The 17,374-nt window shown below is 50.9% G+C and overlaps 5 protein-coding genes across 5 annotated transcripts; 2 read left to right on the forward strand and 3 right to left on the reverse strand.

Moving 5' to 3' along the window:
• Window positions 1-91: 91 nt before the first annotated feature.
• On the forward strand, window positions 92-4,085 carry kgd1 (alpha-ketoglutarate dehydrogenase KGD1). Its single transcript, XM_032068384.1, has 4 exons — window positions 92-267; window positions 362-712; window positions 804-3,222; window positions 3,274-4,085. The coding sequence occupies exons 2-4, from the start codon at window positions 485-487 to the stop codon at window positions 3,810-3,812; spliced, it is 3,186 nt and encodes a 1,061-aa protein (XP_031923310.1). The 5' UTR covers window positions 92-267; window positions 362-484; the 3' UTR covers window positions 3,813-4,085.
• A 221-nt stretch (window positions 4,086-4,306) lies between these two features.
• Window positions 4,307-6,674, forward strand: BDV27DRAFT_43373 (putative PHD finger domain protein (Ing1)). Its single transcript, XM_032076631.1, has 5 exons — window positions 4,307-4,794; window positions 4,872-5,557; window positions 5,624-5,832; window positions 5,912-6,472; window positions 6,529-6,674. Exons 1-5 carry the CDS (start codon window positions 4,417-4,419, stop codon window positions 6,585-6,587), a joined length of 1,893 nt encoding a protein of 630 aa, XP_031923311.1. The 5' UTR covers window positions 4,307-4,416; the 3' UTR covers window positions 6,588-6,674.
• dscB lies at window positions 6,650-8,021 on the reverse strand. The gene is made up of 2 exons (XM_032068385.1): window positions 7,508-8,021; window positions 6,650-7,357 (listed from the first exon to the last, which is right to left on the reverse strand). The coding sequence occupies exons 1-2, from the start codon at window positions 7,772-7,774 to the stop codon at window positions 6,761-6,763; spliced, it is 864 nt and encodes a 287-aa protein (XP_031923312.1). The 5' UTR covers window positions 7,775-8,021; the 3' UTR covers window positions 6,650-6,760.
• A 251-nt stretch (window positions 8,022-8,272) lies between these two features.
• BDV27DRAFT_134845 (TFIIH subunit TFB1 family protein) lies at window positions 8,273-10,639 on the reverse strand. Its single transcript, XM_032068386.1, has 2 exons — window positions 10,166-10,639; window positions 8,273-10,040 (listed from the first exon to the last, which is right to left on the reverse strand). Exons 1-2 carry the CDS (start codon window positions 10,305-10,307, stop codon window positions 8,290-8,292), a joined length of 1,893 nt encoding a protein of 630 aa, XP_031923313.1. The 5' UTR covers window positions 10,308-10,639; the 3' UTR covers window positions 8,273-8,289.
• Window positions 10,640-11,116: 477 nt separating this feature from the next.
• On the reverse strand, window positions 11,117-13,207 carry BDV27DRAFT_161878 (Leucine Rich Repeat domain protein; the record flags this gene model as incomplete). The annotated part of the gene is made up of 3 exons (XM_032073301.1): window positions 11,117-12,534; window positions 12,593-12,922; window positions 13,003-13,207. The coding sequence occupies 3 exons, from the start codon at window positions 13,205-13,207 to the stop codon at window positions 11,117-11,119; spliced, it is 1,953 nt and encodes a 650-aa protein (XP_031923314.1).
• Window positions 13,208-17,374: the final 4,167 nt, after the last annotated feature.

The following is a 17,374-nucleotide window of genomic DNA, read 5'->3' on the forward strand; positions in this document are numbered from 1 at the left end:
AGTCAGCAACGTGGCTTCTGCAGAGAGGAAACCAGCCAGCCACAGCCACAGCCCGTCATAGCCGTAGATCTCGGCAAACCCTCTCTCGCTCCTAGGATCCTGCTTCCTTGTTCTCTCCTGTCTACCGACACGAGGTTCTTTTGCAACCTAGCTCTCCTCTCCCCCAAGTCATCTTTTCTATCCAGAGTGCGTGCGCTCTCTGATGAGTCCGGTTTCTGTGCAGGTGCTACGGCAATTCTAGTCGACACCTGTTTTCTGTGATACATCGTGCGTCTGCCCTTCCCTTGGCCCGTCTGAAATTCTCGGCAGCTCTGGCAACAACAGTCGACGAGAAAAAAAAATATGCTAACGGACGGACTAGGTCTCTTATACTTGATTTGCATTCCTATATCTTTTCAACTCTAGAGCCTTCCTAATAGAAGCGCTTCCAACTCTTCTCTTGTCGTGATCCCTTGTTTTTGTTAACGCTGTAAAAAATCCCGCAATGCTTCGTACCACAGCCCTCAAGGCCACCGGCAGCGGTATGCTGCGCGGTGCTGCCTCCTCAGCCTCTAGGAGGTCTATTTCTCTTGCTTCTACTGCCAGACATGCCTCTTCCAACCAGAGCTCAAAATTTGGCTTGACCACGAGACGACCTCTCGCCGTTGTTGATCGTTTGTCCAACGGCAGGAGAGCATACGCCGTCTCCGCGGAGGACACGAATAAGGGAGTGGTAAGCTATATAATGTTTATGGATTCATATACTGCGAAGTGAAATAGTTCCGACTGACCCGCCTGGCGCGAATCGCGCGTGATCTCCCTAGGATCCCAATGATTCCTTCCTCTCAGGCAACACTGCAAACTATATCGACGAGATGTACCTGGCGTGGAAGAACGACCCGTCAAGCGTCCACATCTCGTGGCAGACATACTTCAAAAACATGGAGGACGGTAACATGCCTGTCTCACAGGCCTTCCAACCACCTCCGACAATCGTCCCTACCCCGACCGGTGGTGTTCCCCAAACAATGCCTGGCGCTGGTCTGTCTATGGCTGCCGGCACCGACGTCACGAATCACTTGAAGGTTCAGCTACTCGTTCGCGCCTACCAGGCACGTGGTCACCACAAGGCTAAGATCGACCCTCTGGGCATCCGTGGCGAGGCTGAGGCCTTTGGCTACAACAAGCCCAAGGAACTCGAGCTTGATCACTATGGATTCACCGAGCGCGATCTGGATGAGGAGTTTACCCTAGGCCCCGGTATTCTGCCGCGGTTCGCTACCGAGAGCCGTAAGAAGATGACCTTGCGCGAAATCATCGCCACCTGTGAGAGTATCTACTGTGGCTCTTACGGTGTGGAGTACATCCATATCCCTGATCGCAAGCCTTGCGACTGGATCCGTGACCGCTTTGAGATCCCCGAGCCTTACAAGTACTCTGTTGATGACAAGCGCCGCATTCTCGACCGTCTCATTTGGAGTCACAGCTTTGAATCCTTCCTTGCCACCAAATTCCCCAACGACAAGCGTTTCGGTCTCGAGGGCTGTGAATCGCTCGTCCCTGGTATGAAGGCCTTGATTGACCGCAGCGTTGACTACGGTATCAAGGACATCGTCATCGGTATGCCCCACCGTGGCCGTCTCAATGTCCTGTCCAACGTCGTCCGTAAGCCGAACGAGTCCATCTTCAGTGAGTTCGCTGGCTCCGCTGAGCCTTCCGATGAAGGCTCTGGCGATGTCAAGTATCACTTGGGTATGAACTTCGAGCGCCCTACTCCCTCCGGTAAGCGCGTCCAATTGTCTCTGGTTGCCAACCCCTCCCACTTGGAAGCCGAAGACCCCGTCGTGCTCGGAAAGACCCGCTCTATCCAGCACTACAACAAGGATGAGAAAAATTTCGACTCTGCTATGGGTGTGTTGCTGCACGGTGATGCGGCGTTTGCTGGTCAGGGTGTCGTGTACGAGACCATGGGCTTCCATTCCCTGCCTGCTTACTCCACTGGCGGTACCATTCACATCATCGTGAACAATCAGATTGGTTTCACTACCGATCCTCGTTATTCCCGTTCCACCCCCTACTGCTCGGACATCGCCAAGTCGATTGATGCCCCTGTCTTCCACGTCAATGGTGATGACGTTGAGGCCGTGAACTATGTCTGCCAGGTCGCCGCAGACTGGCGTGCGGAGTTCAAGAGCGATGTCGTCATTGACATTGTCTGCTACCGTAAGCAGGGTCACAACGAGACCGATCAGCCGTCTTTCACTCAGCCCTTGATGTACAAGCGTATTGCCGCTCAGAAGAACCAGCTTGACAAGTATGTCGAGAAGTTGATCACTGAGGGTACCTTCACTAAGGAGGACATCGACGAGCACAAGAAATGGGTCTGGGGAATGCTTAACGACAGCTTTGACCGTAGCAAGGACTACCAGCCTACTGGCAAGGAATGGCTGACCTCCGCATGGAACGGATTTAAGACCCCTAAGGAGTTGGCCACCGAGGTTCTGCCTCACCTCCCCACCGGTGTTGAGGGTCCTCTTCTGAAGCACGTTGCTGACAAGGTTAGCGGTGCTCCGGAAGGCTTCACTCTGCACCGTAACCTCAAGCGTATTTTGTCCAACCGCAAGAAGGCCGTGGATGAGGGCAAGAACATCGACTGGGCCACTGCCGAGGCTCTTGCTTTCGGCTCCCTCGTTTCGGAAGGCTACCATGTCCGTGTCTCCGGTCAGGATGTTGAGCGTGGTACTTTCTCCCAGCGCCACGCCGTTCTGCATGACCAGGAGAACGAGAACACTTATACCCCTCTGCAGCACATTTCTGAGGATCAGGGCAGCTTCGTTATCTCTAACTCCTCCCTGAGCGAATTCGGAGCCCTTGGCTTCGAATATGGTTACTCATTAACCTCCCCTAACGCCCTCGTTATGTGGGAAGCGCAGTTTGGTGACTTTGCCAACAACGCTCAGTGCATTATTGACCAGTTCATTGCCTCCGGAGAATCCAAGTGGTTGCAACGCTCCGGTCTTGTTGTCTCCCTGCCCCACGGTTACGATGGCCAGGGCCCAGAGCACTCCTCCGGCAGAATGGAGCGGTGGTTGCAGCTCTGTAACGAGGAACCTCGTATCTTCCCCTCTCAGGACAAGCTTGACCGCCAGCACCAAGACTGCAACATGCAGATTGCGTACATGACCGAGCCTTCCAACCTGTTCCACATCCTGCGTCGCCAGATTCACCGCCAGTTCCGCAAGCGTATGTAACTTCCCTCTGTTTTACATGAACTACACTAACTCTCATTCTCAGCTCTTGTGATTTTCTTCTCGAAGGCACTCCTCCGTCATCCGATTGCCCGCTCTGATATTGAGGCCTTCTCTGGCGACTCTCACTTCCAGTGTATCATCCCTGACCCCGCTCATGGCTCTGCCATTGATGAGCCTGAGAAGATTGAGCGTGTCATCCTGTGCTCCGGACAAGTTTACGCTTCCCTGCTGAAGCACCGTGAGGCGAATGGCATCCGCAACACTGCTATCACTCGTATCGAGCAGCTCCACCCCTTCCCTTGGGCACAGCTCAAGGAGAACCTCGACAGCTACCCCAACGCCCGCAACATTGTCTGGGCTCAGGAAGAGCCTCTGAATGCGGGTGCCTGGAGCTACACCCAGCCTCGCATTGAGACTCTGCTGAACGAGACCGAGCACCACAACCGTCGTCACGTTCTCTACGCTGGTCGTTCGCCTAGTGCATCCGTGGCCACTGGTCTCAAGAGCGTCCACCTCAAGGAAGAGCAGGAATTCCTCGAGGAGGCCTTCTCCGTTCACCAGGAGCGGTTGAAGGGTGAGTAAGCTTGTGGATAATTTAGAGCAAGGGATATAATAGCCTGTACTAGGTGCCTTGTCTTCAGAGAATTGAGGCAGCGAACACTCGCTTTAGTCTCCTTTGTACGATTTCCTTTGTTGACAACATCCTAATCTACAGACGTATTTGTGTTGGAACGTTAGATTTCTGATTTCTGACACATGTTACATGGTCCGGCCTGTTTATACCTAGCAAGTGTCTTTTGTGTGTGCATGTAAATTAAAGATTTGATATACAATTTACCTTTTTTTGCTTTTCTACAAGTGTTAATACGCAATACTGGTTACTACTGGTGGTAAACGTATGTATACGAGAGGTTCTAAGTTAGGGTTGTTGTGATGACGTCAGAGCATAGGGTATGGTTAATGCAGCAGTGTTTGGGAGCCTTAGGTTATCCACAGGCACCAATCACCTGACGCTGACCCAAAGGGGAAAGCGATTCTGCCGTTCTCCGCACTTGGAGGACTTCGTCGTTTCGTCCCTCACCTGTCCATGCCCCAGCGATCGCGTTACTGGCGGGTCGTCATCGGTGATTGCCTATTACCTGATTGATTGGGGTCTTTGGTGCTGTGTCCCTTACACGCTTTCACAATGTCTTCCGCCGTCTCATCGTCGGCCGTCAACCCCCGGCAGTCGGTGCGCCAGACACGGACTAATCCATCAAGAACTTCTAAGACCCTTGGACGATCCTCCTTTGCATATGGTCATGGCTCATTGACTGACACGCCTCCTACTCCGCCTGTTGCCCATGGCTTCTACCCCGCTCTCACACATTTCACTGACGCCATCACCGCCCTCCCCCGAGAGTTTCGCCGTCATAATTCCCTGTTGAAAGAGGTCGATGCCAAAGCGTGGGCTCTTGAGGATAACCTCCAGCAGCTACTGAAGGCCTCATCAGAGTTACAAGCAGCCCCCCCTTTGACCCAAGCGCCTAACAATGCTGGTGTGCCGCAAGAAGATCTGGCTACGGTAAGCCCATGCAAGAGTTTTCGCGGGCAGTAGATACACGCAGAAACTGTATACTAAGATGCGTGCCTAATGTACAGGGTGCTCCGCAAATGGTTGAGCCTCAGGAGAGCTCGAACCGGCGTTATCTGCTTGGTCGAGTACGGCAGAACCTCCAAGACCTGATGATGACCGCAGACGAGAAGAACCACGTTATTTCCAATGCGAACGATGAGCTAGATCGTCAGCTCCTTCGCCTCGATACCATTTTCCCCTTCATCGCAGGCGAGATCAGCGACGAGGCACGCTTGGGTAGCCTCACACACTGGGCATATTCAAACAGGAATGCTGTTAAGACCACCACCAACGAGCGCCCTCGCCGGGAAGCTGCATCTAATAAAGATTTAGCCCACGCTCTTCACGAAGCAGAAGTTGCTTCGAGGAGTGAAGCGAGACGTGAAGCTGTTCTCGCACGTAAGCAGCGTCGGACGCATGCCGATTCTGATTTTGACGACGCGCGCGCCAGCGGCCGTAAGGGACAATCAGGTAAAGCACGAGGCACTGCTGCAAATGATGTCTCTGCAGTCGGTCATGGTCAGGCTGGTGCATCGGGACAGACGAAGCGACGCAAAGTTGAGCGGCCGCCAGCCGTAGATACTGGGGCTGCGATGGAACGGTCTGCAAGTGGTGCTGGTGCTTCTGGTCGTGCTGGATCAAAGGATGCCGCAGATGCTACCAAGAAAAGGTCTCGGGCACCTAATGCGAATGCGGCTGGTGCACGAAAGAGGTATGCCCCGTATCTCGTTGTTTTTGGGCTTTCCTGAGCTTCCGATGGGCTGACTAGATCACTTAGAAACAACACTGCTACTTCTGCCGCAAATTCTCCTGTTCTGGCACCATCCCCTCTGGTTGGGGCAGCCACCGTTCCGCGGAGCGCAGCAAGCCCTGGGCCTAATGCGGCGACCCGACCGCAGTCTTCTCGCACTCAACAGAATTCCACCCAAACAGCAAATGGGCGCCAAAGACCATCATCCTCGGCGTCGAACCGTGTGGCCAATAATAGTATGTTCGCCGGACATCTACTTTAATGTCCTTTGATTTTGCCACATTCAAACCCGTCATACTAACATGTGCGATGCAGATAAAACCACGGAAGCCAGAACAACACCCAAGGATACACCGAAGATGGAGACAGTCGCCATGGCGAACCAGGACACGCATCGGGAAATGGAAAACGAGACTACAGAAGCAGCTGCATCTAAGGTATCAGCACCCATCGGTACGAAACGTGAAGACACGGATGGAAAGCCCGCCGAATCAATCGAGCCTGGTGAAACCCCAGCTCCTCCGGCGCCAAACCCACCAGCACCGAAGGGTAGATCGTCTAAGACGACGACTCCGGTGCTGGCTACATTCTCAGAGCCCGCGCCGCGGGTCCGACCAACACGGAGTACGGACAATGCACCGGCCAAACGATCGCACAAGAAGAATGGTAGTGTGCCAGTCGTGCAGCCGAGGGCGGTTTCAGAAGAGGAGGAATCCTATCATGAGGGTGATGACGAAGACGAAGAGGGAGAACCGCGATATTGTTACTGTAACGAAATCAGTTTTGGTGAGATGGTGGCATGCGACAACGACGCCTGTCCTCGCGAATGGTTTCACTTGTCTTGTGTGGGTTTGACGAAACCACCAGGGAAGAATGGTAAGTGGCTTGCACTTATTTTGCCTCTCTACGACGAGCTGGGCTAACCGATGCAGTCAAATGGTATTGTAACGAGTGCAAGGATAACATGCGACGAAGTCGGAGTGGCCGGTAACCCTAAAAGCATTGCAGAATATCATGTTTCACGGAGTTCGGAAGGCGTTTGAGTACATAAAGGGTATATATAGAATGGAATTGAAGAAAAACTTGATAGTTTCAACATCAACATCAACATCCAACGCCCATTAAGAAACAAATCCACCTCTAAAAACACTCATGATTCATCTCTCAAATCCTCCTCCCTTGTCTCAACCCAACCCCCGAACCCTGACGCGCAGAAGAAGAAGAACCACTCGCCTCGGCCGCAGCAGCAGCCGCCTCACCTTCCAACCTCCTCCTCAAATCCTCATACCTTTCCTCGCCACCCGAAGGTCCAACCACCACCCTCCTTGTCCTCTCCTTCTCCCCCACAACCCAAGCCGGCACCCTCCACCGCGCACCCACACCCGGCAACATCTCCATCCGCCACGCCAACCCCACAAACCACCCGACAACCGCCGGCAACACCATGCCAGGAAACTGCGAAAGCGCCAACTGCGCCGCGACCAGATACGTCGTCGACTTATCCGAGAAAAGCAACGTCAGGGACTTCCCCGTCGACTGCGCCGTTGCGTCATCATCAGTGGGCGTGGAACTAGACGTTGAGATCCGGTAGCGGAATGTATGCGGGATGGAGAGGTGGTATTGCGCTAGTAAGGCGAAGATGGTAGCCGTTGGGCCGGAAGGCAGGTAATTTAGTTTTGTGAGTGAGAGCGGACGGATGAGGATTGTTAAAAGGAGGGGTGGGAGGAAGGTTGTGTAGGGGAATGTTGTTAGGAGGAAGGTCTATTATCATTCATTTATTCATTAGCTTCATCTTTACTTTATTGTTGTTCCAATCCCCAATATTTTTTTGTTCTTCCAACTGTTCATTCTGATTGAATGTGTGAAAGGAAGGAAATAAAGGAAGGTAGGGGATAAGAAATATAAACATACAGCCAACTTCCTCGCTCCCCATGCGCGCTCAACAACTCGTAAATGGTAGACCAGCATGGCGGCGAACAAGGCCTCCGTGGAATTGGTGAAACCCGCGACTTGCCATAGCAGGGCGCGCCAGAATTGGCCGTAGGGCCAGAAATGCGGGGAGACGTGGATCGGAGCGAAGTGTTTGATGTCGAGGATGGAGAGGGCGATGGATGAGGCGAGAGTGTAGATGAGGAGGGTTTTTGTTAGGGGAGTGTTTGTTAGTCCGGAGGTGTGCATTTTCGCTCTCTGTGTTTTGTTTCTTTTGTTTTGTCTTTGTTTCTTGGGGATAGGTTGGACCGGTTTTGGGCTTGACGGATGTTCGAGTGCGCGGGGGGCGTTCTGGAGGTTTTGTGGATTGGGTTTCGTGATGGGCGTTATTGGGGTGTTTGTTGCATTGATGTTTGTGGACCCCCTCTTGAATAGTGGGAGGGGAGTTGTCGTGGTGTTGAGTTGGGGTGATTGGAGATAAAAAGAGGAGTTGGAGAGGAAGGTGTGATGCGTGAACACGTTGCGTCGAGCTCGAAGCCGGGCCGAGGCTGCGGGTTCTGTGGGGTTTGTCGGCATGCCGATTGGAACTCTAATTGACGTATAAATGCATGTGTGTACTCCGCATGATGCGCAGGTTTAATTCTCTCGCTTACACTTAGGGGTTTCTGCTGCAATAACAAAATCAATTTGATCGCTAATAACTTGATATGTGGCTTGAATTACTTCAAAGATACTGGTTATTCATCTAAAGATTCTATTATACATCATTGCGCGGATGCTTCCTTCATCTCTTCTGCCAACGCGGCCTTATACTTCACCTGCGCTGTTTCTAGTGCTTGAATAGTGGGCCCCATCAGTTGGTTGACCGCCTTTTCACCACCTTGTATGCTCGATAGATTGAGTCGAGGTTTCTTGCCAGTGGCCTCCATGACTTCTCGCGCATGACGCTTCTTCCGATCTACTTCCACTTGTCGCTCTGCCTCTGCATCCTGTGTTACAGCCTTAATTCGCTCCATGGCCCGACTCAACGAGTCGACCAAGGATGATAATTCTCCTGCACGATCAGGGTTACCGGACAGGAACGCCTGCCAAAACTGGTGCAGGAACTCCGTCGTAGTAGCATGCGTCAAGGTTAAGCGGTCGTAGAGGCTGCTCGACAGACCATATGTGCTAGTACTGGAGGACACATCTGTCTGGGCTCGGCGATCTCGAATCGCGGCAATGATCTGAGCCGAAGACTTCTGAAGACTGGCTCTAGACCCAGGCTGTTGGTTGTTTTCCTTCTCGTCGTCGCCGAGTTCGTCCGGCTCGACAAGCCTGCCTAGTGGCGCGGTACCATCATCAGGTAGATTCTGTTCAATTTCCCTGCGTAGGTCGCTCAAAATCTTTTCCGGATCTTGCTGGGCGAACAGCCGGTTTTGTTCGTCTTCAGTTTCCTTGGTCTGGGCGGAGAAAAACCGGCTTTGGTCTCGAATATTCAGTAGGACGCGGTCCGCCTCCTCATCACCGCGCAGATCGCGTAGCTGTATTTCGTTATATGTATCCTCATCCATACCGACCGGCGCATGCGGATCACCGTCAGCCGGTGCGACATTTGCCATGATCTTCTCACTCAAGCTATTCAAAGTTCGGATGATTGGCACCTTGTCTGGTGCGGACCATCTCATGTCGAGATCAGGTCGATTTCCCCGGCGCTGACTATTATTCAGCTCATTTCCCTCCAGGTTAAGAAAATGCGGAACATGCGTTTCCCGTGGAAAATTCCCGTGCTCGTCCGCCTGCAGGTACTTATCCAGAATGGCATCCGTGGCATCAGTCTCCGAGAGCCGCTCTCCGCGCAATTTCTTGAACAATCGACTCTGGAAGAACCGGGACCAAAATTGTGCCTCGCTCAACTTGGGTACGTTCTCATCATACACACGCCTAACGAGAGGGTGCTGGTTGAAAATCAACTGGATCTGCTCTTTGCTGATATTTAACTTGGTCACATTATCTTCCACGCGCGGCTTCAGCGTTGATAGCACATTGTAAGAACCTCTTGTCTGCGACCGTTCAATGGCATGAGCGCGCAGAAGATGAATACGGGTTGACCAAAACTGCGACATGAATTGGCCCGCGGTCAAGGAGTCCGGCTTGGTATGCAGCGACTCCATGAACATGCGTTGCAGGTTCGGATCCGACTTAAGTAATGACTGTTGTAGCTCCACATCACCCTTTAGCCATTTGTCGTTATCCCAAGTGCTCTTGGACGAGACGGCACTTGCAAACGCCATGGCCGTTGACATACCTTCGCCCGCGCCAGGCGCAGGAGACGGTGTAGGCGCAGCTTGAGCCGTTTTTGCTGCCTGAATGGCCGTGCTGAGTGCATCTTTGATGGCGTCCGCTTCCGCGCGTGCGTTGGCTCCAGCAGTAAAGTTGAAGACGTACTGCTCGGGAGAATTATCTGGTGCGTTTGGGGGAAGGACAAAAATCTTCAACATGACTTTTGGGTTACTTGCTGGAGTCTGTTGTAGATCTATCCATGGCCAGTCAGTAACAGTCCCGCCTCGTTTCAATAAAAAAAAAAAAAAAAGCTGTCGGCAGACAAAACTGCCTCAGATGTCAAACGTTAAAGGCATGGTAGGGTGAGATAGTACGCACTCGTGATCTGAGAAACAGACAGCGTGATCGTTCCCGTCGCACCACCAGCCGCCGGGATCCAAGAGATCGACTGGCGATCCTGGGACATGGTCAGGGTGCCATCTTTCTTCTTGTATGCCGCCGACCCGCTCGGAGGTGCCATCGTCTTCGAACTCGACAGCGTCCACTGTCCAGGGCGGCGTATCGGGATCCACCCATCGGGAGGAAGAAGTCCCAACGGAGAATCCGAGAGCGGAAGGTCGAAGGCCTTCGAAACAGGGGACCACTTTGGCGTGGGAGAGGGAAACAGAGATGTACAGAGGCCACACGGAGAAATTGAAGCTCCGCAACAAGTTCAGTTAAAGCCTTGGAGCATGACCACATCGACACGTGACCCCGTGTCCGCCCTTCCTCTAACCCTAAGTTACCACCCCATCGACGAGCATTTACCTACGCTCATCTACAAATGTTACTTCCACGGATTCAAAAACAGAGTACTACTAATTATAAATTGAATGCATTATGAACCGACGCGGTCAGAATACAGTGATATCAGAAACAGCCATCCTTCGCCTTGCCAAACAAGAAAATAAATGAACAAAAGCAAGTCATACCCAAACGCAGCCAGAAGAATGGGGATATCGCAAACACCAGAAAATACGCAAAACACAAGGCCACACTCAGACAAATCCTAACGCTCAGAAGAACATTGCTCCCGCTATGCAGACAGATAACTCAAGCAAAAGCTAAACATGAGGCATAACATCGAATCCACCGACTTTTGATCGCTCATGCTTCCCTGTACAATTTGCCCGGATATAGCCAAACAAGAAGCGCCCATGATAGGAGAGGAAATAGATGAACAAAGCGCGCCACCAACAAACAAAAATTGTAACATAGTAGGGTATAATCATTCATCCCATAGAAGATTTGGACAGCAAGAAAACATAGTTTCCTGTCTTCAACATGTCCTCATTTTTTGAACATGTAGTGGCCGTAGATACCGCCGACCTCCCCAACGGCAACGGGGATCTTTCTTGCTCCCCACCACCTGGCACCCATTTTCCAGGAGCGAGAACCGTCATCAGGCATCTGAAGGGGCATAGAAGCCGGATCACGGACGTACCATCCCCGCCGACCTAGCTCACGAACGGTCCAGCCGAGGGAAGTCCGGGAATTCTTGGTTCTCTCGCGCAAAGGAGCGATAAGCTTCTCATGGAACTCGATGACCTGCAGCGGATAGCTTTGCTGTGAAAGCAGCAAGCACGAGCTAGGGTTGAAGACTGTTCCCAGCGACAACTGAGGAGCTTTAGTGAGGTCCAGATAGCAGAGCGTCGGCGGAACCCATTCCTCTTCTTTCATTTCCGCTGATCCATCCACGTCCATGTTAGCCCGCGGTGGTGGCTTAAAGAAAAGGTTAATGTCCTGAGCCGATAGTTCGGCCGAACCGAGACCGAGCTCTTCCAAATGTTTGGTCAAGGGGACCAGCGCTTGCGCGTGGGCCGAGGTGACCTTCGCACCCCCAATGTTAAGGGAGCGAAGCGTGGAGGGTAGCTTTGGAAGTAGCGCATGGACGTCATCTTCTTCCAGAAGTCGGTTCCGCGTAGGGTCCGTCATCAGGTTCAAAGAAACCAACGAGTCGCACACAGCCGGATGAGTAGCCAAGAACTCCACTACCCTCGAGCCCTGCAGACGAGTACAGCGAGACAGGCTCAGGTGGGTGATCCTCGCCGTTTTCGGGATCGAGAACAGGGCCGCCTCACTAATCTGTGTGTGAGTAACATCCAGGTGAGTCAGATTAACCAAGCGGGGCAGGAGTGTCTCAAAAACCGACGCCGGAAGACTGCTGCACTCGTGCAGCGAAACCCTTCTCAGGTTTGGCATCACCAATGGCAGACCAGGCCCGGTCATCAATGCTTCCTGAAAAACTGCCGAGAAGGACTGGGTCGAGCAGCCACAGAAATCGACGGCAAAGAGGTTCGGAAGTCCGAAGAGCAGCTTCTGCACCACCTCCACACTGAGATCACCCTCCACATGCTCCTGCAACAAACATTCCTTCAGGTTCGGCAAAAGGTCCAGACATTTCAGCAGCGTCTTGGAGGTAAGGTTTTGGATTTCGGCGTTCATCTGCTTGGTGCGTCCCAATCCCACTGAGGTGAAATGGGAGAAGTCGAGGCGACGAACCAGCGTGCCCAACGCGGGATAATGAGACATGTGGTTGAGCGCCTTCGAAAAGATGACGGAGTGCGGGAAGGTCATGTTTCTGTACAACACCGCGAGAGTAGCCGCGTGCAACGTCCGGGAGGCCAGCAGGCACGAGATCAGGTCCACATTGCGCGGCGTGTAGCCGTTTGGCGGTACGTCCAACGCCAAACATGATATGATTTGGTCTAACAGCAGTTCATTAGCAGACCGGTACCACCGCAGGAGGAGGGAGTCAGAACTTACCGAGCACTTCGGAGGGAAGCGTCTCAAGACGAGACAAGCCAGCGGCCGGTTTCGGCTGTTCCACCTGCAATGTCTTAGTAGGTGGCGGATTTTTAACAGGCGGCGGAGACGTTTCCCAGGCCCAGCCGCGGGCATGCATATTACCGAGAGCCCGCAAATCGCTGTAGCTCCTACTGAGACTCTTTCCACCTAGTCTAATCTGCTTCCAGCCGAGAAAGCCACCACAGGGGCAGCAAAAGTCGGGAGTTTGCTGCATCTCAACCGGGGTCGGCTTCGGCTGTTCTTGGGAAGGCTGGTCGATATGCGTATCCACGAAGGACTGAGCAATGCCTATAGGAATACCATAACAACAGATCAGCGACGGTCCTTTGCGTCCTAGCGACCGAGTGGAACGCGCGGTGGTGACATACCGTCAACGTCTTCTTTGATCGAACCAACCGATGGACGGCGGCGACTGGTCGATCTGGAACCGTCTGGCGAGGAACACTCGGACGAGTGAGGCGATGAGTCGCGGGATAGATTGGAAGGAGAAGTTTCTCCGGAAAACGCAGATGGGAGTGCAATGGAGGGAGGCTTGTTGGTGCGGATCGCAGAAGGGACTGCGGCGGAGGACATGGTGGATAGCGGAAGCCTCTATATAACTTTGTAGGGCACAGTCCCGGAGAGATAGGTTACAAGGGGAGGGGGGTGGAAAAAGGAAGAAGACCAGGGGGGTGCACAACCAAAAAAAAAAAAAAAATTCCAAAGATCAGGTAATGGAAAAAAGAAAAAAAGCTTTTCCTTCCCCGGATTCCACACAGACTTTCCCGGTGGACGATTAAGATTAAGGCAGAGGGGGTACAAGACAAGACTATAGGAAGAGGAGAGGAAAAAGTGAAGCTGTTAGTCACAGAATGCTATGGATGGAACGACTGCCGCGCCTCCTCGAGAGACGGGCACACACTATTGATGGGTGCAGAAGGATCCGTTTAGCACAGTGGACGTTAGCTGATCGGCTCACGGAGTAGTGACGATCGTTTTGATTTGTAGAAAGATCTCCTGAGTTGAGCTTTTTGGTCGAAGGTTGGAGGGTGAGAGGATGATGGTGAGATCAGTGGTTGACGAGGAATCAGGAAAGAAGCCCGCACGGTGTGAGTGGCAGACACAATAAAAAAAAATAAAATAGATAAAAGATAAAAGACAATAAAAAACGTCAAATTTTTATTAAGTAAGGCGTAACGGGGATTCCAAAGGGAAAAAAAACCTTAGTCGTACCAGCGGAGTAAATGGCATTAAATAGGTAAAACCATGAATAATGGAAATATCAAGAAAAAGAGGAGCCATGGGAAAAATGAAAGAGAGACAAAGAGGCGTGAATGGGAATGAATGACTGAATGATGAATGCGGCGAATCCGCGGGAAAGGTAAACTAAATTTCCATACAGGTACTATTAAGGTATTGCAATCCAACGATCATGTTTTCTACTGTACTCTTATTATTAAAAATAGATCGAATAAAAAGTAAGTAACTATAGAAAATCGAAGAGAGGGATTCCTTATGCAGTTCTGGCCCAGGAAAGCCGTTGGTGCCGGAGATCCTTGTCACCGCGGAATTATTTTACTATACTTTTTTTTTTTATCTGATGAGAAAAAACACCAGGTTCCTTAATGATACCTTTTAATACGATTTCGATAGGACGACGAGATCGCCAGCTCAGCAGATTGTTTCCCCCCCCCCTCTCCTCCCCCATTCCTTTTTTCGGACGAGACAACTCAGAAAGATGGATGATCTCTGTCTGGACTATCATAAATTAAGAAGAAATGAGATCAAATACTAAACCAAATAAGCGGTAGATTACTTTTTTCGGGATCGCCGCCCGGAAATTCTATGACATAATGAAAAATCGCCTCTGACCGGCCCCGTGACCCGGTACGGATGAAGAACCACGACGGATGGATTTCGGGCATTGATTGTATCATAATGCATCGCCATGGTCTTGAAGGGGGGTGGAGGAAACAATAGATCCAATCAGTATTTTTTTTATTTGATTTGATTTAATTTCAAACATTCCTGAGTTTCCTTCGTGAAATGGGGGTTGTATAATCAAAATCATACGGAGTAGTACCACTGAACTAGTTGCAAAACCATGAATAGTACCTTTGTGATCTGGTCCCAAGTCGCCAAAAAGCAAAAATACCCCAGAAATGCAGCCACGTTCAATGCGAAGATTTTCCTTACCTAACAGTTACTCCGATGTCTGAACTGTGATTGGCCGCCCAGGGCTTTGGCGGAGTCCCGTGACCGGTGCGGAGAGAGCTAAGCTGCGAAAGGGCTGCAACTGAGGTCCCTGGATACTCGTAATTCTCTCTATGACCCAAGCGTCAAGACTCGTCATCTCGCTAAACCGTGGTCTCCCTACTAATGACCCCCCAAGGGTGAATAGTTCCGCTTCCATTGTTGGTCGTCACAAGATTAATCGACTTCGGATTGGTCAATTCCCCCCATGAGGGGAAATGCTTGAAAGCTCCCGGTCATCAAGTCAAAACCAGTCCCCCCTGTTCCCCGGCATATCGGACTGACAGTTTAATAATAATTATAATAATTATAATAATTATAATAATAAACTCCATTAGTTAAGCTGACAACCCCAAGTTTCCAAAGCATCCGACTCGATCAACATGGAGGAATCCCACCCCCCCCCCCCCCCCCCCCCACCCATTCGAGATCATTGATAATAGAACGTAATAAGTGCGGTTCCTATACTAGTGTTTCTATCGTCTGACTCCTTCGGGTCGTTTTAGCCCCTTGCTGGCCGTGGATTGACACATCCGACCCAAACAATTTGAATGAGAGGCTGTGGATGAGAATAGTATATGTACGCTGGACCATGGTCCAATATTAAGTCAAGGCTGCCAAGAGTCCCGATCATGTACGCCTAGCTGTTGGGAATCCTAACCTCCTCCTCCACTTTCTATTGGGTTGATCACCGCTGTTTGCCCAGACCCCTTGTTTGCTCTGGGAATCCAGCCCTCCTTTACACCTCTTACTAGTGATTCCATGATTCCGTGTCACAGTCACTACTCTTGCGAAAGAAACACGGATTCCACTACCGTCTGAGAGGCCTTCCCTGTGCGACTGAAACCTACATCATCTGTATCACGCTGGAGCCTCAACGCCCTAGTGCACCTATGTGACAGGCTTTCTTGGCAGGTATTGGCATGCTGGCCTCGCTTTTCTGAACGACACATATTTGGGGGAATGACTGTCCTCCAATACTGGCTAAAATTCAATCTACAAGGTGCCATGTGCTTATGAACGACCGTATCCACCATCACACCATCTCGAGGTCCCATGGCACAACCCGACTGACACAAATTTTGCCCGGGATCAAACAATTGCGTGCCAACCTCCATGACTCGGGCGATTCGCCTCTTCCGATTACGTTCTCTGCTATAGAATCGTAGGTCTCGGCACCCATGGCACTATATTAGACTGACTAGGGGCTTAGCTGGGGCTGTAGAAGTGCGTCTGCGTAGGTATCGCCTGCTCATGTTTCCAGATCGCCTGAACCAACCAAAAGATGGTCTGGAGTGCTAGGGCTTCCCCTGTAGACAACCTTGAAACTCCCAGTGTTTCTATGAATGTCAGGCATGCTAAGCCGAGCTCCCGGGCAGCGGGATTCGCTCACCAAACCTGAAGTTTTGTCTGATACAGTGTTTGAGGCACAATGAGCGACGACCGAGCTATACCCTAATTAATCCTAGAGATACCCTGCCAGACCATCTTTAGAATATAATAGATTTCGCAACTTCTGAAAACAAAGGGTTGTGAATGAATCTGTCATAGTAAGGTGCAGAAGTGCAGTCTCGCTATCTGGATATCCTTCTGTCCAAATCAGGACACCCATTGCACTACTGTCTGATCCAGTTTTCTGAAAAGCGGCCATTGAACATCTCCAGCTTTTTTGAAACATCGCTAGTTAACTCTATATATCTACGTTTCATCCGTTCAGTCTTCGGTTTTACTATACTCGATGGTCGAGATAGTTTGTTCATAGACGAGCACCACTGACACCTTTTTCGGAGCCTCCTTGCATGACAACGTTAAAACAATACTATCTTCACATATTAATCTATGACGAACAATAAACTACGCATACGCATCAAAGATCCAAGGCTTACCTACCAAACCAGTAGTATCGTTCGAGAACCAATCAAACACTTACCACCGACTTCCCAAGAAGGCTGCACGAAAAGGCATGAAGATACCCACTAGTAAAGTACCTTATATGCCACCCACTCCAAGGGTTACTGAAAGAAATAGAACAAGAACCTTAAAACATCATTCCAAGATGAAGTTGACCGAAAATGCTTGCGAAACCTGTTTCGGGATGCTTAAATCTTGTTTCCCTAGTAGAGTCCTTACATGATGGACGCTTGACCTAAGTGTCTGGATTCTCAGTGGTAAGCCCCTATGCAAACAATGTTCAAGTCTTGAATATGTGAAATTGTAATCGTAGTAACAGTGTTATTGGGAAGACATGACTATCTTGAAGCCTTGGTTGTAGATATCGATATCTCCATGATGCCAGAAATTCTCGAATTGAACGGCACTATTTCCCACTTCACTAGGCAACTACCTCTGTATGAACCAGAAGAGTTTCTCTCATAGACGGCTGTCGTTCTCCCCAATATCCTTGTTAAAACCAAACTTCCCAGATAGAGCTAACCTCGTTGTTTGGTAGGTTCGGACAGCCTTCCCAAATAGAGTTATTGTCATATTCATAGGATATCTCTAGGGGAT

This window comes from Aspergillus caelatus (genome assembly GCF_009193585.1).
Source record: "Aspergillus caelatus strain CBS 763.97 unplaced genomic scaffold BDV27scaffold_222, whole genome shotgun sequence".
Lineage (NCBI taxonomy): Eukaryota > Fungi > Ascomycota > Eurotiomycetes > Eurotiales > Aspergillaceae > Aspergillus > Aspergillus caelatus.

Excerpts from the sequence above, each read along its gene's own strand:
- BDV27DRAFT_134845 (XM_032068386.1), bottom strand. The coding sequence starts at position 10,307 with ATGGCACCTCCGAGCGGGTCGGCGGCATACAAGAAGAAAGATGGCACC. Across the intron at positions 10,041-10,165 it reads GTCTGTTTCTCAGATCACGA|ATCTACAACAGACTCCAGCA; the intron begins GTGCGTACTATC and ends GGCCATGGATAG.
- BDV27DRAFT_43373 (XM_032076631.1), top strand. The coding sequence starts at position 4,417 with ATGTCTTCCGCCGTCTCATCGTCGGCCGTCAACCCCCGGCAGTCGGTG. Across the intron at positions 4,795-4,871 it reads CGCAAGAAGATCTGGCTACG|GGTGCTCCGCAAATGGTTGA; the intron begins GTAAGCCCATGC and ends CCTAATGTACAG. Across the intron at positions 5,833-5,911 it reads GAACCGTGTGGCCAATAATA|ATAAAACCACGGAAGCCAGA; the intron begins GTATGTTCGCCG and ends TGTGCGATGCAG.
- kgd1 (XM_032068384.1), top strand. The coding sequence starts at position 485 with ATGCTTCGTACCACAGCCCTCAAGGCCACCGGCAGCGGTATGCTGCGC. Across the intron at positions 713-803 it reads AGGACACGAATAAGGGAGTG|GATCCCAATGATTCCTTCCT; the intron begins GTAAGCTATATA and ends TGATCTCCCTAG. Across the intron at positions 3,223-3,273 it reads TCACCGCCAGTTCCGCAAGC|CTCTTGTGATTTTCTTCTCG; the intron begins GTATGTAACTTC and ends TCTCATTCTCAG.
- dscB (XM_032068385.1), bottom strand. The coding sequence starts at position 7,774 with ATGCACACCTCCGGACTAACAAACACTCCCCTAACAAAAACCCTCCTC. Across the intron at positions 7,358-7,507 it reads GGGGAGCGAGGAAGTTGGCT|ACCTTCCTCCTAACAACATT; the intron begins GTATGTTTATAT and ends GAATGATAATAG.